The sequence below is a fragment of the Pungitius pungitius genome, chromosome 15 (assembly GCF_949316345.1).
Source record: "Pungitius pungitius chromosome 15, fPunPun2.1, whole genome shotgun sequence".
Classification (NCBI taxonomy): domain Eukaryota; kingdom Metazoa; phylum Chordata; class Actinopteri; order Perciformes; family Gasterosteidae; genus Pungitius; species Pungitius pungitius.
In genome coordinates, this window is record NC_084914.1 from 14,609,807 (window position 1) to 14,629,010 (window position 19,204).

The 19,204-nt window shown below is 44.3% G+C and overlaps 1 protein-coding gene across 2 annotated transcripts; it reads right to left on the bottom strand.

The window, feature by feature from the left end:
• Positions 1–528: 528 nt before the first annotated feature.
• LOC119209690 (leucine-rich repeat-containing protein 24) lies at positions 529–13,084 on the bottom strand. Of its 2 annotated transcripts, XM_037459177.2 has the most exons (5): positions 12,669–13,084; positions 4,855–5,054; positions 3,660–3,938; positions 3,077–3,245; positions 529–2,542 (listed from the first exon to the last, which is right to left on the bottom strand). In XM_037459177.2, exons 1-5 carry the CDS (start codon positions 12,862–12,864, stop codon positions 1,296–1,298), a joined length of 2,091 nt encoding a protein of 696 aa, XP_037315074.2. In that variant the 5' UTR covers positions 12,865–13,084; the 3' UTR covers positions 529–1,295. The 2 variants fall into 2 exon arrangements, with proteins under 2 accessions (XP_037315074.2, XP_037315075.2); XM_037459178.2 differs by lacking the exon at positions 12,669–13,084 and having other exon boundaries at positions 4,855–6,767.
• Between the last annotated feature and the right edge of the window lie 6,120 nt (positions 13,085–19,204).

A 19,204-nucleotide genomic window follows, 5' to 3' on the forward strand; every position in this document is an offset into this window, starting at 1 on the left:
GTAAGCCCCTTAACATGCTCGCATCACGGTGATGCTGTGCAGTGCCTATGACAGTCAGTGTTATTATTGAAATACAATTTTATTTAATTTCATGAATGAATGTGCCCTTCAGTTTTCCTGCTTCTTATTGAGTTCTTATAAGCAAATGTTGCCTCTATTGTAGTTAAGTTACTACAGTGCAAATATAAAGTAGTCATTTTAATAGAGTTCTGGCATGTGTTATTGAATGAAAATCAATATGGGTCTAAAGGTCTATGCATAAAAGATTTCCAAAAGCATCCTCCTTTCTATTCCAGGAGTAGCTCTGACGGTACAACTGATGCTATTGTTATTGGCAGCATATTAACCATGGACCTCGACACAGAGGGTTAAAGCAACTGCAAAGAAACATATTTCACTCTCATCTGCTTCATGTCATGTGTTGAGGGGAAGAGTAAGAAGACTTAAAAAAGCACTAAGCTTTTATATAGTTTTGGGAATAGAACTAACAGAACCAGCCGACTTGTTAAGAAACAGAGCCCCAATTTTTTTAAAATACATTTTAATATGTAGAAACTGAACACACAATGTAAAGAATTCTCAATATATGCTGTTGTACTGAAGTTAATTCCACCAAAGATTCCATTTCAAACAATAGAAATGTCAATTCCTTTGTTCTGGTGTAGCAACAAATAGGTAGAAAAAAATATGTTTTTCTGCATTCAAAATGAACCTCTTTAAACAAATCCACCCACTGACGCCCACTCACACATATGGATAATAACTATGTAGTTGCAGTAAGAGGATTGGTTTTGGTCTAATTCTAATGGGATCTGCAACAGGGTCCACAAAACACGAGTACTTCACAGTGAAAATTAGCTTCATTATATTTACACAAAACACTAACAGACAGACACACAAAACAAGAAGAATACAAAATATAATCACTTTTTTAATCCACATTGTTTGTTGACGAGACGTGCTTCACAGTCTCAGTGTCTGTTGTGATGATTTACTTAAACTGTCATACAAACCATTTCTGATTAGGTCAGCCCCTCGAAATATTTTTAAAGGGTAAATGTGGAAACAGATAGGTATGGTTCATCTGTTAACTTCCTAATTATCACCTGTTTTAGTCTGACCCGTCTTAATCAATCAGACAAAGATCTCAGAGAGGTGGATCGAGATCCAGGTATCCCCCAGCAACCACCAACCTTTCTAGTAAAGACACCATAATAATCTAATAATCCTTAAATCGTTGCACCAAGGTGATTTTCTCTACTGTCTCTAATGAAGTCCATGATTTGTTGAACCTTTTAACAGTGGATCTCGTAGGCAACCTGCGATCCAAAAAGTAGACTCTGACTGAGAAAGAGCTCCTCTGGATCGGTTGTTAGGGGTCCCTCGCCTCCATCTGCCGGGTTTCTGCGAAGCCCCAGGCCCCCTGATCTGGTAAGTGTCTGCACCATTTCGTGGTCCAGGAGTGCCTCCGTCATACCCTTCTGCTGGATAAACTCGCTCATCATGGGACACCTTGACGAAGCGGAGGCCAGGACGGGATTGGTCCTGTTGAGCACGTACATTTCGTGGCCGTGGTCGTCGCGGTACTCCTCTAGCTGCGCAAAGGTGGTGGGTCCGTCCGAGTAGTCGTTCACATAGAGGATGCTCTCTTCTTTGCTGGTGCAGTAAGAGCCGCCTTCCTCCTTGCGGTATTGCTGGTGACGAGTGTAGATCATGATCAAGAGGAGGACGGCAGTGAGAGCCAGCAGGGAGATGCCAACAGCAATGGCCGTCTGCGTGGCGGGCCCGAGAGCATAGAAGTCCATGCTGTCCTGTTCATAGATCAGCTCCTGACTTACATCCAGAACCTCTGGCTGATGGAAGGAGTTGGACGAAGAGGGAGCAAAGGCGTGCATGTTCAGACGGGGCCAGAACTGAGATGAGTATGAAGAAGAAGACATGTTTACGGCCAGGTGAAAGGTAACTCTGGCCACGCCGCCGGGGTTCCAGGCTTCGCACTCGTAGCGACCAGCGTGCGCTACAGTCACGTTGCTAAGGAACAGCATGCCGCTGCCCATATCCGGATCAAAACTGTCCCTCTCACCGCCCTCCTCGGCCCCACGCACGAGCCCCTGTGTTCCTTCAACGCCACCAACCTTGATCCCTCCGCTGCTGGGCAGGACCGTCACCACACCTCCGGCAACGGGCCTGAAGAGTTCGCCATTTGGTCCCAACTCTTGAACCAGGCCTCGAGGCGACAACTGGGCCTTGCCATGAGAGGCTTTCTTCCAAGTCACCTGAGGCTGAGGGTACCCCGACGCCTGGCAGGAGACACGGAGGCTTTCCCCTAGTCGCACGGTCAGGTGGCTGGGCTCCAGTTGCACCACGGGGGGGATGCAGACAAGGCTGTTGGGAGCCACCTCCACCAGGCTGAGGTGGGAGAGGCGTGGTGGCTCGGAGCACATCAGCCGACGCTGTTCGGCCGAGCTCAACAGACGCTGTCCGTCCTCGCTGATCCAAGTCCTTAGCCAACCTAGGGCACAATCACAGCGCCACGGGTTCTCTGGAGGGGAGAAATGGAAAAATACAATGTAAACCGTATATGGTTTGGTAAACTGCTGCTTCCGATGACAATAATGAACCTTGAGTTTGATTTGTTTTCCAAGTGTAATGATAATTTTAAATCCCAATCTTTAAGTAAACATGGATGAGAATACAAACAGCTGAGCAAACTCCTAATGAAGACCGTGTGATAGGATTAGAAGCTTCCGAACTGCTGCTAAGTCAGCCTTAAGGGGATATTGTTTGGTAAACAAAATGTATTTTGCTTAAACTTGGTGAATATTGAGGGACTAATTGCCTCAGATAAGAGATCTCTATAAATTTTTAAATTGTGCCTGTGAGAGAGATTTTTCATATTACTAGGATGAAACACTTTGATATGGAAACATATTTAAAGGCCCTTCATTTTCCATTGACATGAGAATGCAGGTTGCGAATATGGCGGTGCATTCAGAAATTTCAAGGCACATTAAATTACAGGGAATTTAATTATGGAGGATCATGTCATCTTACAGCAAGACCTTGCTCTGCCTACCTGTGACACGGAGCACCTGCAAGCTCACGAGCGGTGTGAGGGAAGAGGCTCCCAGAGTGCGGAGGTGATTCCTGCTGAGGTCCAATAGGGCCAGAGAGGACAAACCTGACAGAGCATGCTCTGTCAGCAGCTCTATGCTGTTCTCCTGCAGGTGGAGTTCCTGCAGACGCTGCAGATGACAAAAAGACATAAAGCAGAGGAAGGGAAATGTTAAAGGAGGAGGAAAAGAAATGTCAAAGACAGAATTAGTCCATTTCCTCCTGACTCAGTCTGTATGGAAGAGCTTAGTCCGACGTGATGTTACGAATTGGATTTACAGTTGCACACTCGTTCTATATATAATCCATAGAAATACATCTCATTTTGGAAAAGCTTTAACTTTGCTTGCAAAAGCCAAGTATGTCTTGCACCTTACTAAAAAAAGATTGGGGTGGATGGATTTCTTTGGATTAAAACAAAATGACCATTAAATAATGCTGCCTAGCCATGCATGATACATCAATTCAAGGCTTGACAAATGCAGACCACTTGCCAACTTGGCTGGTGGACAGAAAGCTAACTAACATTAACTCAGCTCTCCAACCTGCAGTCCCCTAAAAGTGTGGTCTTGCACTCGAGTGATCTGGTTCCCTGCCAGGTAAAGGATCCTGAGGTGCTCCAGACCCCGAAACATGTCCGCATTGACCAGGTGGATGAGGTTGCCATTGAGGGCCAGCTCCAGCAGCTGCCCCTGGCTGAGAAACGCCCCGGGCTCCAGAGCCGAGATGCTGTTATTCTGAAGGTAGAGGTAATGGAGGTTGCCAAGGCGAGTCAGGTCCTGATGACGGATCTGCACCACGCCATTGTCCTGGAGGAAGAAGGTCTGTAGCAGAGGCACCGGATGATTCAAATCAGCAGAGTGATCGCACATTGATTACATTAGAGACACATGACGAGGGGATGTGATGTTTGAATTGCCATTTTGATTTGTACAAGGAAGCGAGTGTGACCTGTTGCCCGCACTGTGCTCACCAAGCAGGAAAATGTATTAACCATGAGGAGAGATTGCGTTAACAACGGGGCCACCGTCTGAGCTATCTGCACTCAGCGGGCTGTGGAGAGCTTCGGAGATATGCTAATGTGGGCAACACAAACAATGTGGTAGGAGCTGGCTCAAGGTGCCGATAATAAGAACTCAATGTGGGTGTGCTGCACTTCTCCTCTCATTTTGCTGCTCTGTTATTTTGCCAAAATGCCGGACCTTGTCAGGAAACAAAAGCTGTTCAAGTGGCTGGCGCTTTGCGCGTGCGGGAGGGGGGGGGGTTCGCTCGACCCCTCAGAGCACGGCCGCTCTCATCAGTGGAATGAGGGGAAGTATGATTGACGAGACGGACCCGCTGATTGAGGTTAATGGTAAAATATATGTGGGACATGCCTTTCATTAAAATGCATGAGCTGCAGTAATGGTGGTGGGGGGGGGGGGGGGGGGGGCTGAACCCAAGAGGAATAGACCTTGTAATGTTAAACATCTCCTGAACAGATGATCAGAGGGTATGCAAGAGTCGCTGTCTGAGCAAGAGTGAATAATTACACAGCCAACAGCTTTGCTCCTCCCTCGGGCTTCCATCAAAGAGGGTCACAGTGAATTGATTAACCACAATCATTTCAGGGTAATAAGAATGGATGACAGAGGAAGTCAACTGGTACAAAAAGCGCTGATGTGGGAGGGGGCGGATGTCGGCAGCATGCCCCGCTCCCCTCACCCCCCCTGGACTTGTACCCCGGTTGTGCGGACTGACCTCTGTGACGGAGGGGATGTCCCGCGGGATTTCTTTGACCCCAACAGACCCGCACTCCACCGTGAGGCTGTAGCAGCGGCAGCCGGCGGGACATCCTGCGGACGGCCGAGGGAGGAGGGCGACGACCACGAGGACGAGCCTCGAGAGCCGCAAGAGGGCCATGGAGGTTCTTAAACAGTAGACCTGCTGTGTCAAAATACCTGGAAAGAGAGAAGGCGAGAGAGGGAGGCATGACAGACATGATCCAAGAGCATAGAAGTCCATGCTGTCCTTTTCGTAGATCAGCTCCTGACTTACATCCAGAACCTTTGGCTGGAGCAAAGGCGAGGGTCAAGCTACAACAACAAAACCTCTTTATTTTCTTTTTTTCAAGGTGATTTCCATCCTCAAACCAAAGATTGACAGCCTTCTGTGGCTATGGAATGGCAAGGGAGGATTAATTGAAAAATGTTTTTTAAAAGGCACTGGAACATCTCCATATCTCAGCCAGCCTTCCATTCAACTAGGTCTATTCAGAGGAATTGCAGCAGTTTCTATTATGGGCTTCAATTAATTAAAGATGTGATAAAAAAGATGTGCAGGTTGCCTCAAGGACCTCTTTGTTGTCTCGTTAATGCATGCACAAACACACTCACACCAACTTTCTATTCACGTCGCTCTGTTTGTCTCACAAACACCGCAGCAGCAGCGGATGTACAGCAGAGGAGGAGACCACGATTTGACCGCCCCCCCCCCACCCTAATCGCAGAAAGCACATTTACTTTCTCAAAAGAAAATCCCGTGAGGCAACCAGCTCTAATCAACTGATCAAAAAACATCAGCCTGGAAGGGATTTTATTGTTGCGCTCCACAGTTCACGCCGGACAGACAATATCATGCAGCCCAGCAGTGTTCATGATAGTTCATCGGTAGCAGATTGCATCAAGGGCTGCAGGGCTGAATGGAGATAAAAATACATGTGGAAATGTCACACTGAGCCCCGTCAGTCCGCTGCTGTGACAGCAGGTAGATTTATTGTGCTCTGCTGAGCGGCTTCATCCAGGGGAGAAGCAGACTTCTCAATGATCCAATCTCATGTCTCATATTTTTATAAAACATTCATGTGCAGCCCGGCCGGGTTTCCATATCCTGTTAAGTCTGTCTCACAAAAAAAATCAGTTTGTTTAAGATTGCAGAATCCCCCAGAGAGATAATTGATAGCATTTACATCACGCTTGGATTGATTTTAGAGATTGTCTGGTTTATTAATTATTAGAATGCACACAGATCTCATTACAGATGAGTGATGAAAAGGCTACTGAAATACACTGCGACTGTTAAATATTCAGCGCACAGGGTGTTTGAGCTGCTCAGTCAGATTGATATCAAACGTGTCATTTGTAGCGTTGTAATCCCAAACCAGTAATTTACTGCGTAAGTGCAAAAGCACCAGGATCACTACTTCAGTGGCTGATAAGTCATCCTCGCTGCCGCCATACTGCATTATTAAGCAATCAAGCAATGAACTGGATTTTAATGTTGCAGTTTTGAGCGCATTTACCAGGATAGCCAGCCAGATTAATACAATGTGACCTATATAAACTGCTCAATCTTCTTCTCGCAGCAGAAAAGACAGAGACACTTATTAACCAAAGCATGCCATTTCCTCTCTGGAGCTCTCCAAACCAAACAAGCGTGGAGAGAAATTATGTACTTCTATTATATGGAGAAAGCGCAAAAAATTGAATTTGGAAAAAGGCCTTGGTCTGTCATTGAGCTTTTGTTACGTCTCAAAGTGGGATGACTTTTAAATAGCTTTGACTCGCTTGGGAGTTATCAGAAGGAAAGCCGAAAGAAAGACACTTTGCCCTCGGCTAAGAATACACGCGCAAAAGGATGCGCGCTGTGATGTTTGTTGTTAGACAATGGTCCTGTCATCAATGCCCCCCCCCCCACCCCGCCAGGTGGACAAAGCAGCTCGTCCATGTCTCCTCTCGTTTCAGTCTCTCTCTTTAAAAACCCTGAGCGGCAACTGGGCCACGAGGCCGATGAGACATAGAGAGACAAAGATCAATGGCGTCATCAAGGTTTGCAAACAGGAACGAGGTGATGGCGGGAAAAAAAACAATCCGGGGAGAAGGATTTCTGCTGCTATCTGTACATGTCTTACAGTAAATGCTCCACGATAACATATTCCGGTTCAACCCCCCCATTGTGCTCCAACTCTCTTCTTTTGTCAGGCTGATGGGGGAATTTAACAGGAAGAGGTCAATTTGTTCATTTTGGTCCCAGTAATCCTCTGCGGAACACGCGTAATCTGCACTATCAGATGCTCGTTAGCTAAGCCGCTCTCGGCACTGTTGACTTGTTCATCGAGGCGGCTGCTTTGTTAAAAGAACGAGGTCAGCAAAATATCTCTATTGACCGCGTAAAGACGTGCAAAGAGGATGATTTAAATGTGGTGGAAATAGATCTGAGGGGTTGGCAGGACCTGACAGGTCAGATGACAGTCAACAAATGCCAGAAGAAAAATAGAGAGGCATCTAATAAAATGCATGTCACACAAAGCCTGCTCAACATTCTGTATCAGCTTTTACCAACATGCACCAACACGCTGCGGCTCTGCAAGCACAATTCTGCACTCTGGAGCAACTAGTTTGTTGTTCCAGGCATTTTCTGAAAGGACAAATGTCTCTTTCTTCTTGACGCAGTGCTTTATTTTTTTTGTGCACGCCAAACAAATAATTCCTCCGCGGAACAAACCCAGCTAAGCCAAACATTAGCCCCACAACAAGATTCCCTGCACTGCGTGGCGATGATTGTCTCATTTCATTTTCTTTTCTCCCTTTCCCGAAGGGGCAGCAGCAGCCAGTCAGAGTGCTGGAGGGCACCAACAAAGTTCACCTCCCTGCGCTGCCGTCGATGCAGGTCGGCCTCATCCCGTTGTTATGGTAACCCCTGTGATGAGGGAAGGTCTGCTCGCGGGGGCCCACTTCCTATGACTTGCCTATAGGCCAACAACTCCACAGTAATAGAGGCTGTCATTTCCCAGGGTGAATTGCTCACAGGAACTTGAGCTATGGGATGACCCCCCAGCTCAATGGTAAATTATCTTTTTCTTCCATGTGAACTTCTTCCCTCTCCCATCTCCTCTTTGCCTTTATTGCTCTCTCGTGGCTTGTCTAAAAAAGCCCCCCTATTTCCCCCACTGCGCCACCTCTGACCTCTTCCTTTTTCTCATCTCTTGTCCTTCTGCGCTGACTGACAGGTGCTAAATCATTTGTCTCAGGGCATCCTTTTGTCAACAAATAGACCAAGGCGAAGGCACGGCGAGAACACTGTGGCACTAAACCAAGAGTAACACACGCACACAAACGCGCAGCGCACGCCTACGTACACCAGTCACCAACATGCAAGGACACACACACACACACCTGCTCATGCACTCACAGATCCGCAGAGCCATCATTACTCACAGATCCCATTCACACACTCTCACAAACACTTGCTCTTATTATTTGTGTCAGCGGTACAGGAAGCTCTGCTCAGTTAATAAGCCTGCATTGATTTCTTTATTTTGTCTGTCTGGCTGGGATCCGAAGCCATTGATTTTTACCACGAAAGCAGCGAGGGGGGGGTGGATTTGGGATTGATTTACGAATGTCTGTTTTGAAGAAAAAACACACAGTGAATGAGTATAGCCTGCATGTGTGTGTGTGTGTGCACGGGTGCCTGTACCTCACGCTGAATCTCTGAGCTGAAGCAGCCACTTCTCCCGGCGGAGCCTAAAAACTCTCACTTTATGTCTCCTTTCATCCAGAAACTCCATTAATCTTTGCTTTTTAGGAGTTCACATGATGTGATGATGTCAGCGTTTGCGAGAGGTCAGCCTGCGATGTAGAAACTGCTACTGATGACAAAGGTCGAAGGCTATTGATGAGAAACGGGGTCGCTGGGGTCAACGCGATGCTTCACGGGCATCAGTCACACCCCATACGCAGTGAACGCACTGCTGTTACTGCGACCACAAGCCGAGTCATCACAAACAAATGACATTGTGTATCAAGGATTGCAGTCCAATTTGATTTGTGACTGATAACTGTGGGAACTTTATGAATATAAATATCCATTTTCCTCACAAGATTAACTTTTATGCACTCACTATGCAGATGTGGTGGTAACGTCACCACGTCATCATTGCTCAGTGATTAAGGAGAGATTGTAAACTCTCTTTTAACCTTGTAACTTTGTTTCCTTTTTTGTTATTCTGGGATTTCTTTCCTCTGAAATCCAGTTATTTCTCTGCAAGATTAAACAGATGCAACCTTGCAAATCAACGCAAGAATACAGAAATGAGGATTTTGAGAGTGGAAAACAATCTATTATGTTGTCAGGTATGAGAAGGCATTGTATTAGAGGCTAATAGTTTTGTCTGTATGAATACAAACATCTATATAATTATCTCTGCATAATACTGTTGTTTTCTCATACAACCCCCTTGCTCTATTAAAAAATGTGAAAGGATGCGGTGCCAGTTTTAATTTGCAACAGTCACAGCCACATCACTGCTTACCAGGGGGAATTTAAATTCACTCAGAGCATTTTACTAAGAGGCAACTCAACAAAAATAGCGTACAATATGTGTAGATATATATATATACATATAAATACTTGATAGCATTTTGGTATTATGGATGTTCCACCAGAGAGGGTAAAGTACAGTGCCTTATATTAGCGCTGAGCAGACAGCTAAATGCACAAAAACGTTTATTTCTTCACTCCAAGGTTGCCTCTCGCCTACGACTGGCCAGACCAGCAGACTATCCTGACCCCAAATATTTCATTTGAAGGTGTAACTTCAAGCAGCGATGGGGACCTTTGTCGTTCTTTATGCTACGTTACCTTATTTCCTTCATTGCTCATAACATGATTACTACGACCAATGGAGGTCACAGTAGTTTGTAATACACTATTGATTTTGTATTAATGGAATTCTTCTGATTAAAAAAGGATTAGTAAAATATGTATTAACATTATAAACAATAATGGGAGAATGTTTTTCTCTTTGTACCTCTTGAACTATGATAACCCCAACTATCAAAGAATAGTTTGACATTTTGACGTTTATTCACTTTCTTTCGAGAATCCAGTATCACCATTATGTCAGCAACACCCAGGAGCCGGTTCAATTTGTATATCAGGCCAGAAATTAAAAAAAACATCTGGCTTGTTAACACCTTTTTCCATAAAAAAACAAAGTGTAAAAATATCATGCTGTGGTTTTCACGCTGTGTTTTGAACCTGCCACAGTGACTTCTTGGAGCCTTGTTGTCTCCATGGGGTTGCCAGGCAACCAGTGTAGACTCCAACATTTGACTCGCTGGACAGAGCGAGTCAAAATCTTTGGACAGAGCAAGGCAACGCGTTTGGCCCCGTTTCCAGTTATTATGCTAAGCTCAACTGCTGCTCCAAATTGAATGTACAGATACAAAAGGAAATGAGCATGTTTGCTCTGTAAAACTTTCACCATTGTGGTGATGGTTTTATTTGAAAACCAACAAAAGTGTATGAGACATCATACTATTTTATAGCAAGGCACCAGGCACCTTTTGAAATATACTATATAGCAGTCAGTCAGTGTATCCACATTTCCACTGAATCTCAGCTGTCTGACAGTAACTCCTGCGTTTTCTGCCGATTTCATGCGTCTCCCTCTTTCAAATAACAATTTCCTGCAGTCTCTCTGTCTCTCTCGCACACGCACATTGTCCATTCTAATTGACCAGGTCGGTTGATGCAATCGATCAGAGCAATTTCACCCTCAGTCGCTTCATCTATCATACTTTCGTTTACGAGTCAGCCAATTATCCCGGAGCAGAGTAAATGCTTTGATTTTTACATTTGTTAAGCTCCATTCTCATCACCCTGTTTGTGGCTCTTTTTTCTGTTCACCCAATCTTCTCTGAGAGTGTGCAATAATGAGACGAAGGGAAACACCCACCAATCACATTGGACTACTGGTCAGTAGCTTGACATGGTGATGGATGGATGTGATCAAGCAGGTTGGAAGACGGCTGAAGGGGAGTCACATTGTCCTCCACTGATGAGCAAAATTATCTCTTCTATTGTTATAATACACCGGATTTTAATAGAGGTGTTCACATTGAGGATTTTTTTTAAATTTTCTTTTAAGCTGTTGCATTATTGTTTTCCTCTCTTGGTGTTTCACATGGGTGAATTTGATTATACATGTTATTCATTTTAATGGCAGTTGAGTCGCAGGTATTCCTCAAGCAGCAATAAAACTAGTCGCACCGGTTTGTCCAAAAAGGAAATGAGTGCTCTGCAACGCTTCGATAACATCCCCCTTTATTGAATTTCATTAATATTGCTGGTGCAGCAATGTTTGCAGAGTGACTCATTGAATCCTTATAAATTGTGTTTCTTTGCTGCCATGAAAGTGACAGCATCTGCTGAGTGTGAGTGATGGACGTCAGACGTTTGTCGAATGACCCTCTGGCATGCAGCCCAAATTGTGTCTGGCATATAGAGGAAAATAATGAAACTGTAAAAGTAATCAGTTTTTTTTGCCCATGGATTTCGTATTTTAGCTGATCTTTGACATCTGCCCATATCCTTCTCAACGCAGGCCAGAATCAGGGTGCAATACAATTACAGCCAAGTAAGATTTCACTTATCATTGTCTGGCAGACAGTAGTCAATGAAAAATTAAAGCTCTCTGCAGGCATAAGGAGTCAACTTGTCCGTACTGTTCTGTGCACATGAGACAGACTCCCCAACCTCGGAGTTGCACAAACAAGGTTCTATCTAGTGGGCCGCTGTTTGGCTCCACGCCGCCTTGTGTGCGGAATAGCAATTAACCAGAGGGACATGCATTATCACTGGGAAAAAAACATGACAAAAGTAATACTAAGAAAACATGATAGCCTTTCTGTACATACCGAGAGTCTGTACCATGAGGTCAGTGACAACATAACGCTGTATTATTCCTGGCATCTTCCATAGTGCCACTGTAATATTCCTGCCAGATTCCTAGAGGGTGTTTGCTGTGCTCAGCACTGATCTTATTATGTTTCATTTCGTCCCATCAGGACAGTATCACTTTAATATTGATGTGAATGTACTATGCATCTACAGCAAAATTGGATGGAAGGTGGAGTATACCACCTTTTAATATAAAACTCAATAATAAAAATACACAATAACTATTGGATTATGTTAAATGATGTGCTTTATAAATTAGATTCTATGACAGTGCTGTTCCATTGGACTGCTTGAGATTGTAATAGACTTTTGGTTGAAAGAAAGGGTTAATAACATCAAGGGAGTTTGATGGTCTGCAACAGTGATCCTAAATATAGGGTCTGTAGTTCAGCTCTATTGTTTTGCTTTCTCTCTGTGTATCACGAGGTTAGTCTGAATTGTATCCTCACAACAACTGACCTATATTGAATATGTATGAAGTCTTAATCTCTTATTACTTACTCTTATTATTTTTTCATTTATACACATATTAACATTAAAATAAAAAGGGATATGATATTGTGGCATTGATGTGTCAATTTGGGGTTCCCTTCAGGGTTCAGAAATTGCGTTTTATTATCAACATAATATAATGATGACACAATAGACTAAAATCTCCCAAAGTAGACAGCAGATCTAATTCTAAAATTCAAAATATGAAAAAACATTGTCCCTTTATGTAATGTGAAGTGAATCAGATGTGAATCAGATAACTGAAAAACAGCATTTGAAAAACCTTCATCCCAAGCGCGCACAGTCTGAAATATCCCAAACAGCCAACTGCGACCTACCGTTTCCCCGCGTGCGTGGACTTGATCTTGGGAGGAGTCTCCCCACTTTGCTCCTTGGACTTGAGAGACAACAAAAAAAAGAAAGAAAAATAACACAACAAACAGAAAAGATGAATCCCACTTGAAATGACTGCGGACGTAGCGCGTTGCTCGCTCCTCGCTGGGCAGCGGTGTAGAGCCCACGCAGCCTCAGCATCCACCAGCTCCTTTGTAACTGCTGAGAGCCGGAAAGCCGGACGTCAGCGCCGACGGTGGTCGGTTTAGACTCTTTATCGTCCTCCTCTAGATATTGTTATGCGGCTTTCATTCGTTTCCTTCTTTTCTTTGTGTTGCTGCCTTCTTCCTCGGCGCGTTTGTTTCTAGCAGTGACCCACTCCTCTCATCATCCCTGCTTGACTTGACTCCCTCCCCCTCTCCTTTTCTCTCGGTGCGTGAGAGAGAGAGAGAGAGAGAGGGGGGGGGGGGGGGGGGGTGGGGGTTGGGTTAGCGTGAGAAGGGGGGGGGGGTGTATTCTCGTGTTCACTTCCAAAACAGAAATTAGGCGGCCGCCTGGCACCGATTGTTTCAGTCAACTTTAAGTGGCATTTCCGTCTCTGTGTGAACCGTGATCGAACAGCGACACTGTTGCTGCCGGGCTTTCAGCACCTCGGACAGCGGCCCCGTCTTTTATTGTGAAAGGTCACGGGCTGCCGCTGATGGGGTGACGCGTGTCTTCCCTGCAGTGTCACGCGGAACACGCAAGCGGGCGAAAGCTCTAGGGCCGGAGTTGAAAAAGTGCCATTTCTGTCCCGTCAAGGGCGTGTGGTTTGAAGCCCAAACGCGCGGCCCTTCCGTATCCTGCAAAGCCACATTGCTCAGTCATGGCAGGCAGCGACAGTGCGTTACTGCCCTTCGGGGGGAAGACGAATATATGAGCAGAAGGTTTTCTTTTCTTTTTCCCAGCAATTTTAATCATCTTGATTTTTCAGCTGCAGCAAATTGAAAATCAAAATGCTTTGCTAACTTTTATGTTGGAGCCTCATCCAATTTTGTCTAGAGATGTAGGTGAATCGACAATGATTATGTTCATTTTAGCTTGATAGTCACATCTTCAAAAAGTAGGCTAAGGCTAATGGTGATTTAACTGATATAAACCATTCATCCATTAGTTCTCTGAGCCCTCCCCTGAAACCATTTATCCACTACTTTAGCTAAATATTTATCTGTTAGGCTACTTAAAGATACATTAACTATTTGAAGCGTCAATTACTGTAGTGTTGGAACTGTTCATTCGTTGCTCCCTAGCTATGATCCCATTAGTTTTAACTCTCAGACATTTACACTCATTTAGTTCAGGTGATGGAGATGACCAAGCAAGTGAACTTTTTAAAGTTTCTTTCTTTTTCAAATAAGTTTAGCGGTATCACACAGGCAGCAGTCAGCCATCAACTTGTGGCCTTCATCCTGGTCAGGAATCAAAGACGTTACTTGTTCATGCCTCTGATGATCACTTGATCGCACAATAATCACACCCACTGTGGTTAAAACCGCGCTGACCCACATTCAACATCTCTTGATTGTGTGTATATGTGCGTGTGTGTGTACGTATGTGAGTGTGCTGAGAGGCAGCTGTGTGTGTGTGAAGCTTCCCGTGCCTGAGCAGGTACATTAGTTTGTGTCTAATTGCGTGTCTTTGTGATGCTGAGAGCGCAACAGTGCGTGTGTGTGCGCGAGCTAGGATTTTAATGATCTCCTCCTACCCCCTCTGGGCAAGCATGAGCCTATTCCGACCCACATCAGGATAATTAACATCACACTCTTTCTACAATGTCTGTGAGAGCAGAGGGCTCCACTCACCATCCTTCTCCATCCTGCTGTTAATTCTCCCTCTTTGGCTCCCAGGAATAGCACCCAATGTGGAAATACAACCCACGGGCTATTTGTATGCACACAAAGTACCAACCAGTTTATTTGCACATAAATTGGTCCATAAACTTTGCTAACAAGTTGTGTTTTTCAGCCATGAAACACAAAAGCACCCTATTAAAAACCGCCTTAGAGTTTGAATGTTGGGCTTAGCTCAACAAAATTACCAATTTGAATCTCCGGATCTGCAGGGAAATCCGCCCTAAACCCCTGCTCCACACTGTCCATACATGTGTACCTGGATAAGTCACAGTTCTGCTCTGTGGTCCATCTTAGAAGACCAAGGTTTTCTGGGCTGTATCCAGGTGATCGTGTGTAATTGGGAACTTGTAGAAGAAAACATCTCTATATCAAAGAGGGAACACATTGGAGGCAGCCCTGCTATGGAGGATTTGTTCACTTCTAACATTGAAATTCAGAAATATTCCAATGAGTAATAATGCATTTATAAGCATTTGTTAATGAACCAATCATCATGGTTTTATCAATGTAAAGTATGTAAATGGTGGATATATGCTACGTTACCACACCGCAAATGTGTTGTTAGTCATTAATAAACCCATAATAAATCCTCAAATAATCAATGATGGACGTATGAAGTTGACTTATCATGAATGACTGGCATGTGGAATAACATTACACTCAGTTTGTCAAGATCAAAGGAGCCCGCCTGTTGTCTCACTCATACCTTGATCTGGAGTTATCTGCTTCATCCCAGTCCACACCTCCCTTACGTTGTTCTGCTGGAGTCCGGTCTCCAGCTTCCTCAACTCCATGAGCTTCACCCTCAGGTCACCCTTCACCCTCGCTGGACTCTGCTGAGCTCCTCCCTGTCTCCAGACCTGAAAGCTGCCTTCTTCTCATTAAGAAGAGCTTTCAAGTCACTGGTAAATCCATGGCTTGTTATTTGGGAAGCAGTGCAAAGTCTTGGGTGGTATGGTGATTTGTTCACAGAATTTCATATATTCAGATGCAGTTCGTCGTGCAGTATCCTCCCTGTGTGGTGCCTTGTAGAAGTATTTTAAAATCTATGCACAGTCCAGTTGTTTGTTGATGGTCTGTTCATTATAAACTACAAGCTAAATAAATGACCTATGACTGATTGTAAAGTGTTGTCTGATAGATCTCTGTTTCCCTGATGTGCCTTTATTTACCAGGTACCTCAAGTAGAAAACCAGAATCTATTTTTGCTGAATAAAAGCATGTAGAAACTTGACTCAATAGCACAAAGTGACAGAGCAGACAGAGGTTGCGATGACATATGCTGCTTGTCGACGCAAGGAAGAAAACTTTGGCTGAATGACCCATCTCTTCCCAACAAAAGACAGGGCTGGTTTGAGCTTGTGACGAGCGAAGATACACTCCAACAACATCCTTCAGAGCCACACAGACGGAGATGGAGCGATATAGAGTAAATCAACCAACCAACTCGAGCACTACAATTATCATTGACATGCTTAAAGGAGCAAAGTGATAAAACATTTCCATACTAATCAACAACCTTAAGGAAAAGGTAAGGAAATCATCTTTTCTGTTTGCAATCTGGTCCACACAGGTGAGAACCAATACATGGACTGACAGTTGCTGGGTAGATAACAGTGATTTAAAGACAACACACACACACACACACTGTACTCACAGCTTGAAATAATCTCCCAATGAAAAGCATGCAGAAGACATGGGGGCTTTACAAATGGCCGCCACCACAACAGCTGTAATGCGACAGGCACACATTTGTTCCACTAATCACGGAGGGGATTGTCGAAGCCGAATGGAGGCTCAGAGAGTCTTACGCCATGAGGCCGTGCTACTGTGACTCCACAGCAGATGCACACACACACACACACACACACACACACACACACACACACACACACACATACAGTGGACGAGTGTTGTCCATCATCCCTTGCCTTGGCCTTCACACTTTGACAGCTGTCAGTGATTTTGACGTGCCAGATCACAGAATAAAGGGATTAAACTGATCTGGGGAGAAAAGGCACGTTTGCACGTTCCTGCCAGACATTTCCGAGGGTGTTCACATCAAGTAAACAACCGTGGGTTACATAAGAACAGTTGCAGATTAGCTTTGTTTATTAACTTTATTCAAATGTACACTTTACATATAGGGGTTTGTAACTATGCAGATAGTTTGGGGTTGATAGCAGCATGTGTTTAGCAAAGAGTTGCTTATTTACACCTCCAGCCGTTAACATTATTATCCATTAGAAGGTGTGTATCACAAGTATTGGTGCCGGGTGTTGTTAATGGCTAGCTTTAAGATATCAAACAAAACAACCAAGCAAAAGCAGTGTTAAGACTTCGCATGTCAAACAACACCTGCATTCAATACTAGAAAGAAAAAAGAAGACTCACAGCCAGTCACTTCGTCCTTTGCTGTTAAAACTTGGTCTGTGCACCCTTTAGGGTTATTTAAAGGCCACGGCTAAACCACACCAACACACCAAGTAATTCCCAATTACAGTATGACTTTCATTAAATAACCATGAGGTTATTGGTGCCACGTAATAAATACTTAGCAAAAACAAGTTTAAGATATTTTCTACCACAGTTTCCAGTTGGCCGGTTTGGGAGTTGTCTTTGTTTGTTACAACAACTGTATCTCTCCAGTTAATGCAGCATTATGGAGGCCTAACAACATCCGATTCGGCGTACTTCGCCCCGCTCTCACTACTGGTTCAAATAAAAACAAAAGGGCGAAGGGAAAAGGCTGAACTCAAGTCTTCAAAACTATATTCCACCAACTTGTTGGTGATGATGTTGAGATTGTTCAACATGGAGGTCACTTTAAGGAAATTGGGCACTGTGAGTTATCAAGTCATGTTTGCATCTCAACAAACGGGCCGTTTGACGTCGTTATTTCGTTTTCTGGCCGGCAGGAAAAGTCAGAATCTGAATCAGAACCGTAAAAGGTTAACTAGATATGAACTTATGGTAAAAAAACGTTGAACAAAATGCATTAATGTAAAGCAGAACAGATATTGATCTGTAAAGCCAGAAGATATTCATTTTGGATGAGGGGGAAGTGATTTCTTCAAAGTGTGCTTGTGCTTTGACTTCTCTATCCGCACACATTGATAGATTAATGGAGCAGGCAAGGCACAGCCAAACAGATAACAAGGTGCCAACAATCAGGGCTGAGGTGTCTCCCTCTTCCTCAATACCCCCGGATGCCTTTTCATCAGTGATTTCTCGGGAACTCCATTACTATTGCAGACGGGTATCGTGCTTCTGCAGCACAATCAATACTCTTCCATTAAGGTGATGAACGGTCCGTTTTCCCAACCCTCTGCAGTCGAGACAAATCCTCGGGACGCACTGATCCCAATCCGTCAGCCGTGGGCATATGACGGCACCGGAGCCAGGCAACGTGAAGGGGAGTATCGGCCAGCTCCTCCATCCTCGCTGGAGGCCTTCTCCCGTGTGTACATGCTGTCATTTACCCTAACAACAGCTCATCCCTCAAATGAAGAGCGAGGGATGCATTTTATGAGTCAACGCTCTGATCATTGCAGCCTAAATTTGAAATGAGAAGTCTTGCAATGGGGATTGGTAATCGTTGCCCCGTGCTGACGGTTTCATCATAATAGTCTTTGCACTTTGGGGAGGTAAAAGCAAGTTAAGTGAGTTAAGAGAACACATGTCCGTCACAGATTTCTCAGTTAACATCAGCATCGTTGTTTACCAACCCACAAAACAAATGCACAGCGAGTCTTGAGGAAACAGGAATTAGTTTCTGAAATCGACATGTTGCAACAAACGCTGGCACAGGCGCCAGTTTCATTTAATAAAGGCAGACTTGCTACCTCCCTCCAGAAACTATTTTCTTTCAATTTAACAGCTGACATCTACTATCCTTTGGTAATCTTAAGAGAAATGCAGCGTGGCAAAGCAATTACTGGGTGACTGACGGGCTCGCAGCCGAACGTTTAACTAAACCCACAAAGCAAATTATGCATGTTGAAACAAAGTTCATGATTTGCGGTGAAACAGAGAGTGAGTGGGGAACAGTAGTGTTGTCTGCTCAAAAGAACTATTCTGAATAGATGAATGCCCACAACTTTGGTTTTTCCTCATTATAAATGATGAGGTCCCGGCTGGAACACAACACAACAAATAACACAGGAAGGTAAATAACTCTCTTGAGTGTCATTAAAGTAGTGTCCATTTTTTTCAGACAAAGTCATTTGATTAGCCAGTTACTCAAAATATGCCTCATTGCCGTGCTTATCTCACTTTGGATTTGGTACAATTTGGGAGAAGTCTGCAACACGAACCGTCAAGTGGAGGTATGGGAGATGTGGCACCGAGGGTTGTGGCTAACTGTTGTTTTATTTACAGGTGAACGGTTGAGCCGATCAGAGGTCAAATAACACAGCCCAGTTACAGCCAGGCTCAGTGAGGATGTACTCGGGTTGAGCTCAATGTTTGCAAGCTCACAATAAAACATTTGTATAGTGTGGAAAATCCAACTAGAGAGGATACGAGGAGATATATCCCGCTCTCTCTCTCTCAAAAACAACAACAGAAAAAAAAGAAAATTATAGTGAGATTGATTGAATAATACCAGTAGAAATGGAAAATAGCATCAGTATTATACGCTATTATTC

Coding starts and splice junctions, on each gene's coding strand:
- LOC119209690 (XM_037459177.2), bottom strand. CDS start 12,864: ATGCTGAGGCTGCGTGGGCTCTACACCGCTGCCCAGCGAGGAGCGAGC. Junction 5,055..12,668: donor TCCACGCACGCGGGGAAACG/GTAGGTCGCAGT, acceptor CTCTCTTTCCAG/GTATTTTGACACAGCAGGTC. Junction 2,543..3,076: donor GCAGGTGCTCCGTGTCACAG/GTAGGCAGAGCA, acceptor TCTCCCCTCCAG/AGAACCCGTGGCGCTGTGAT.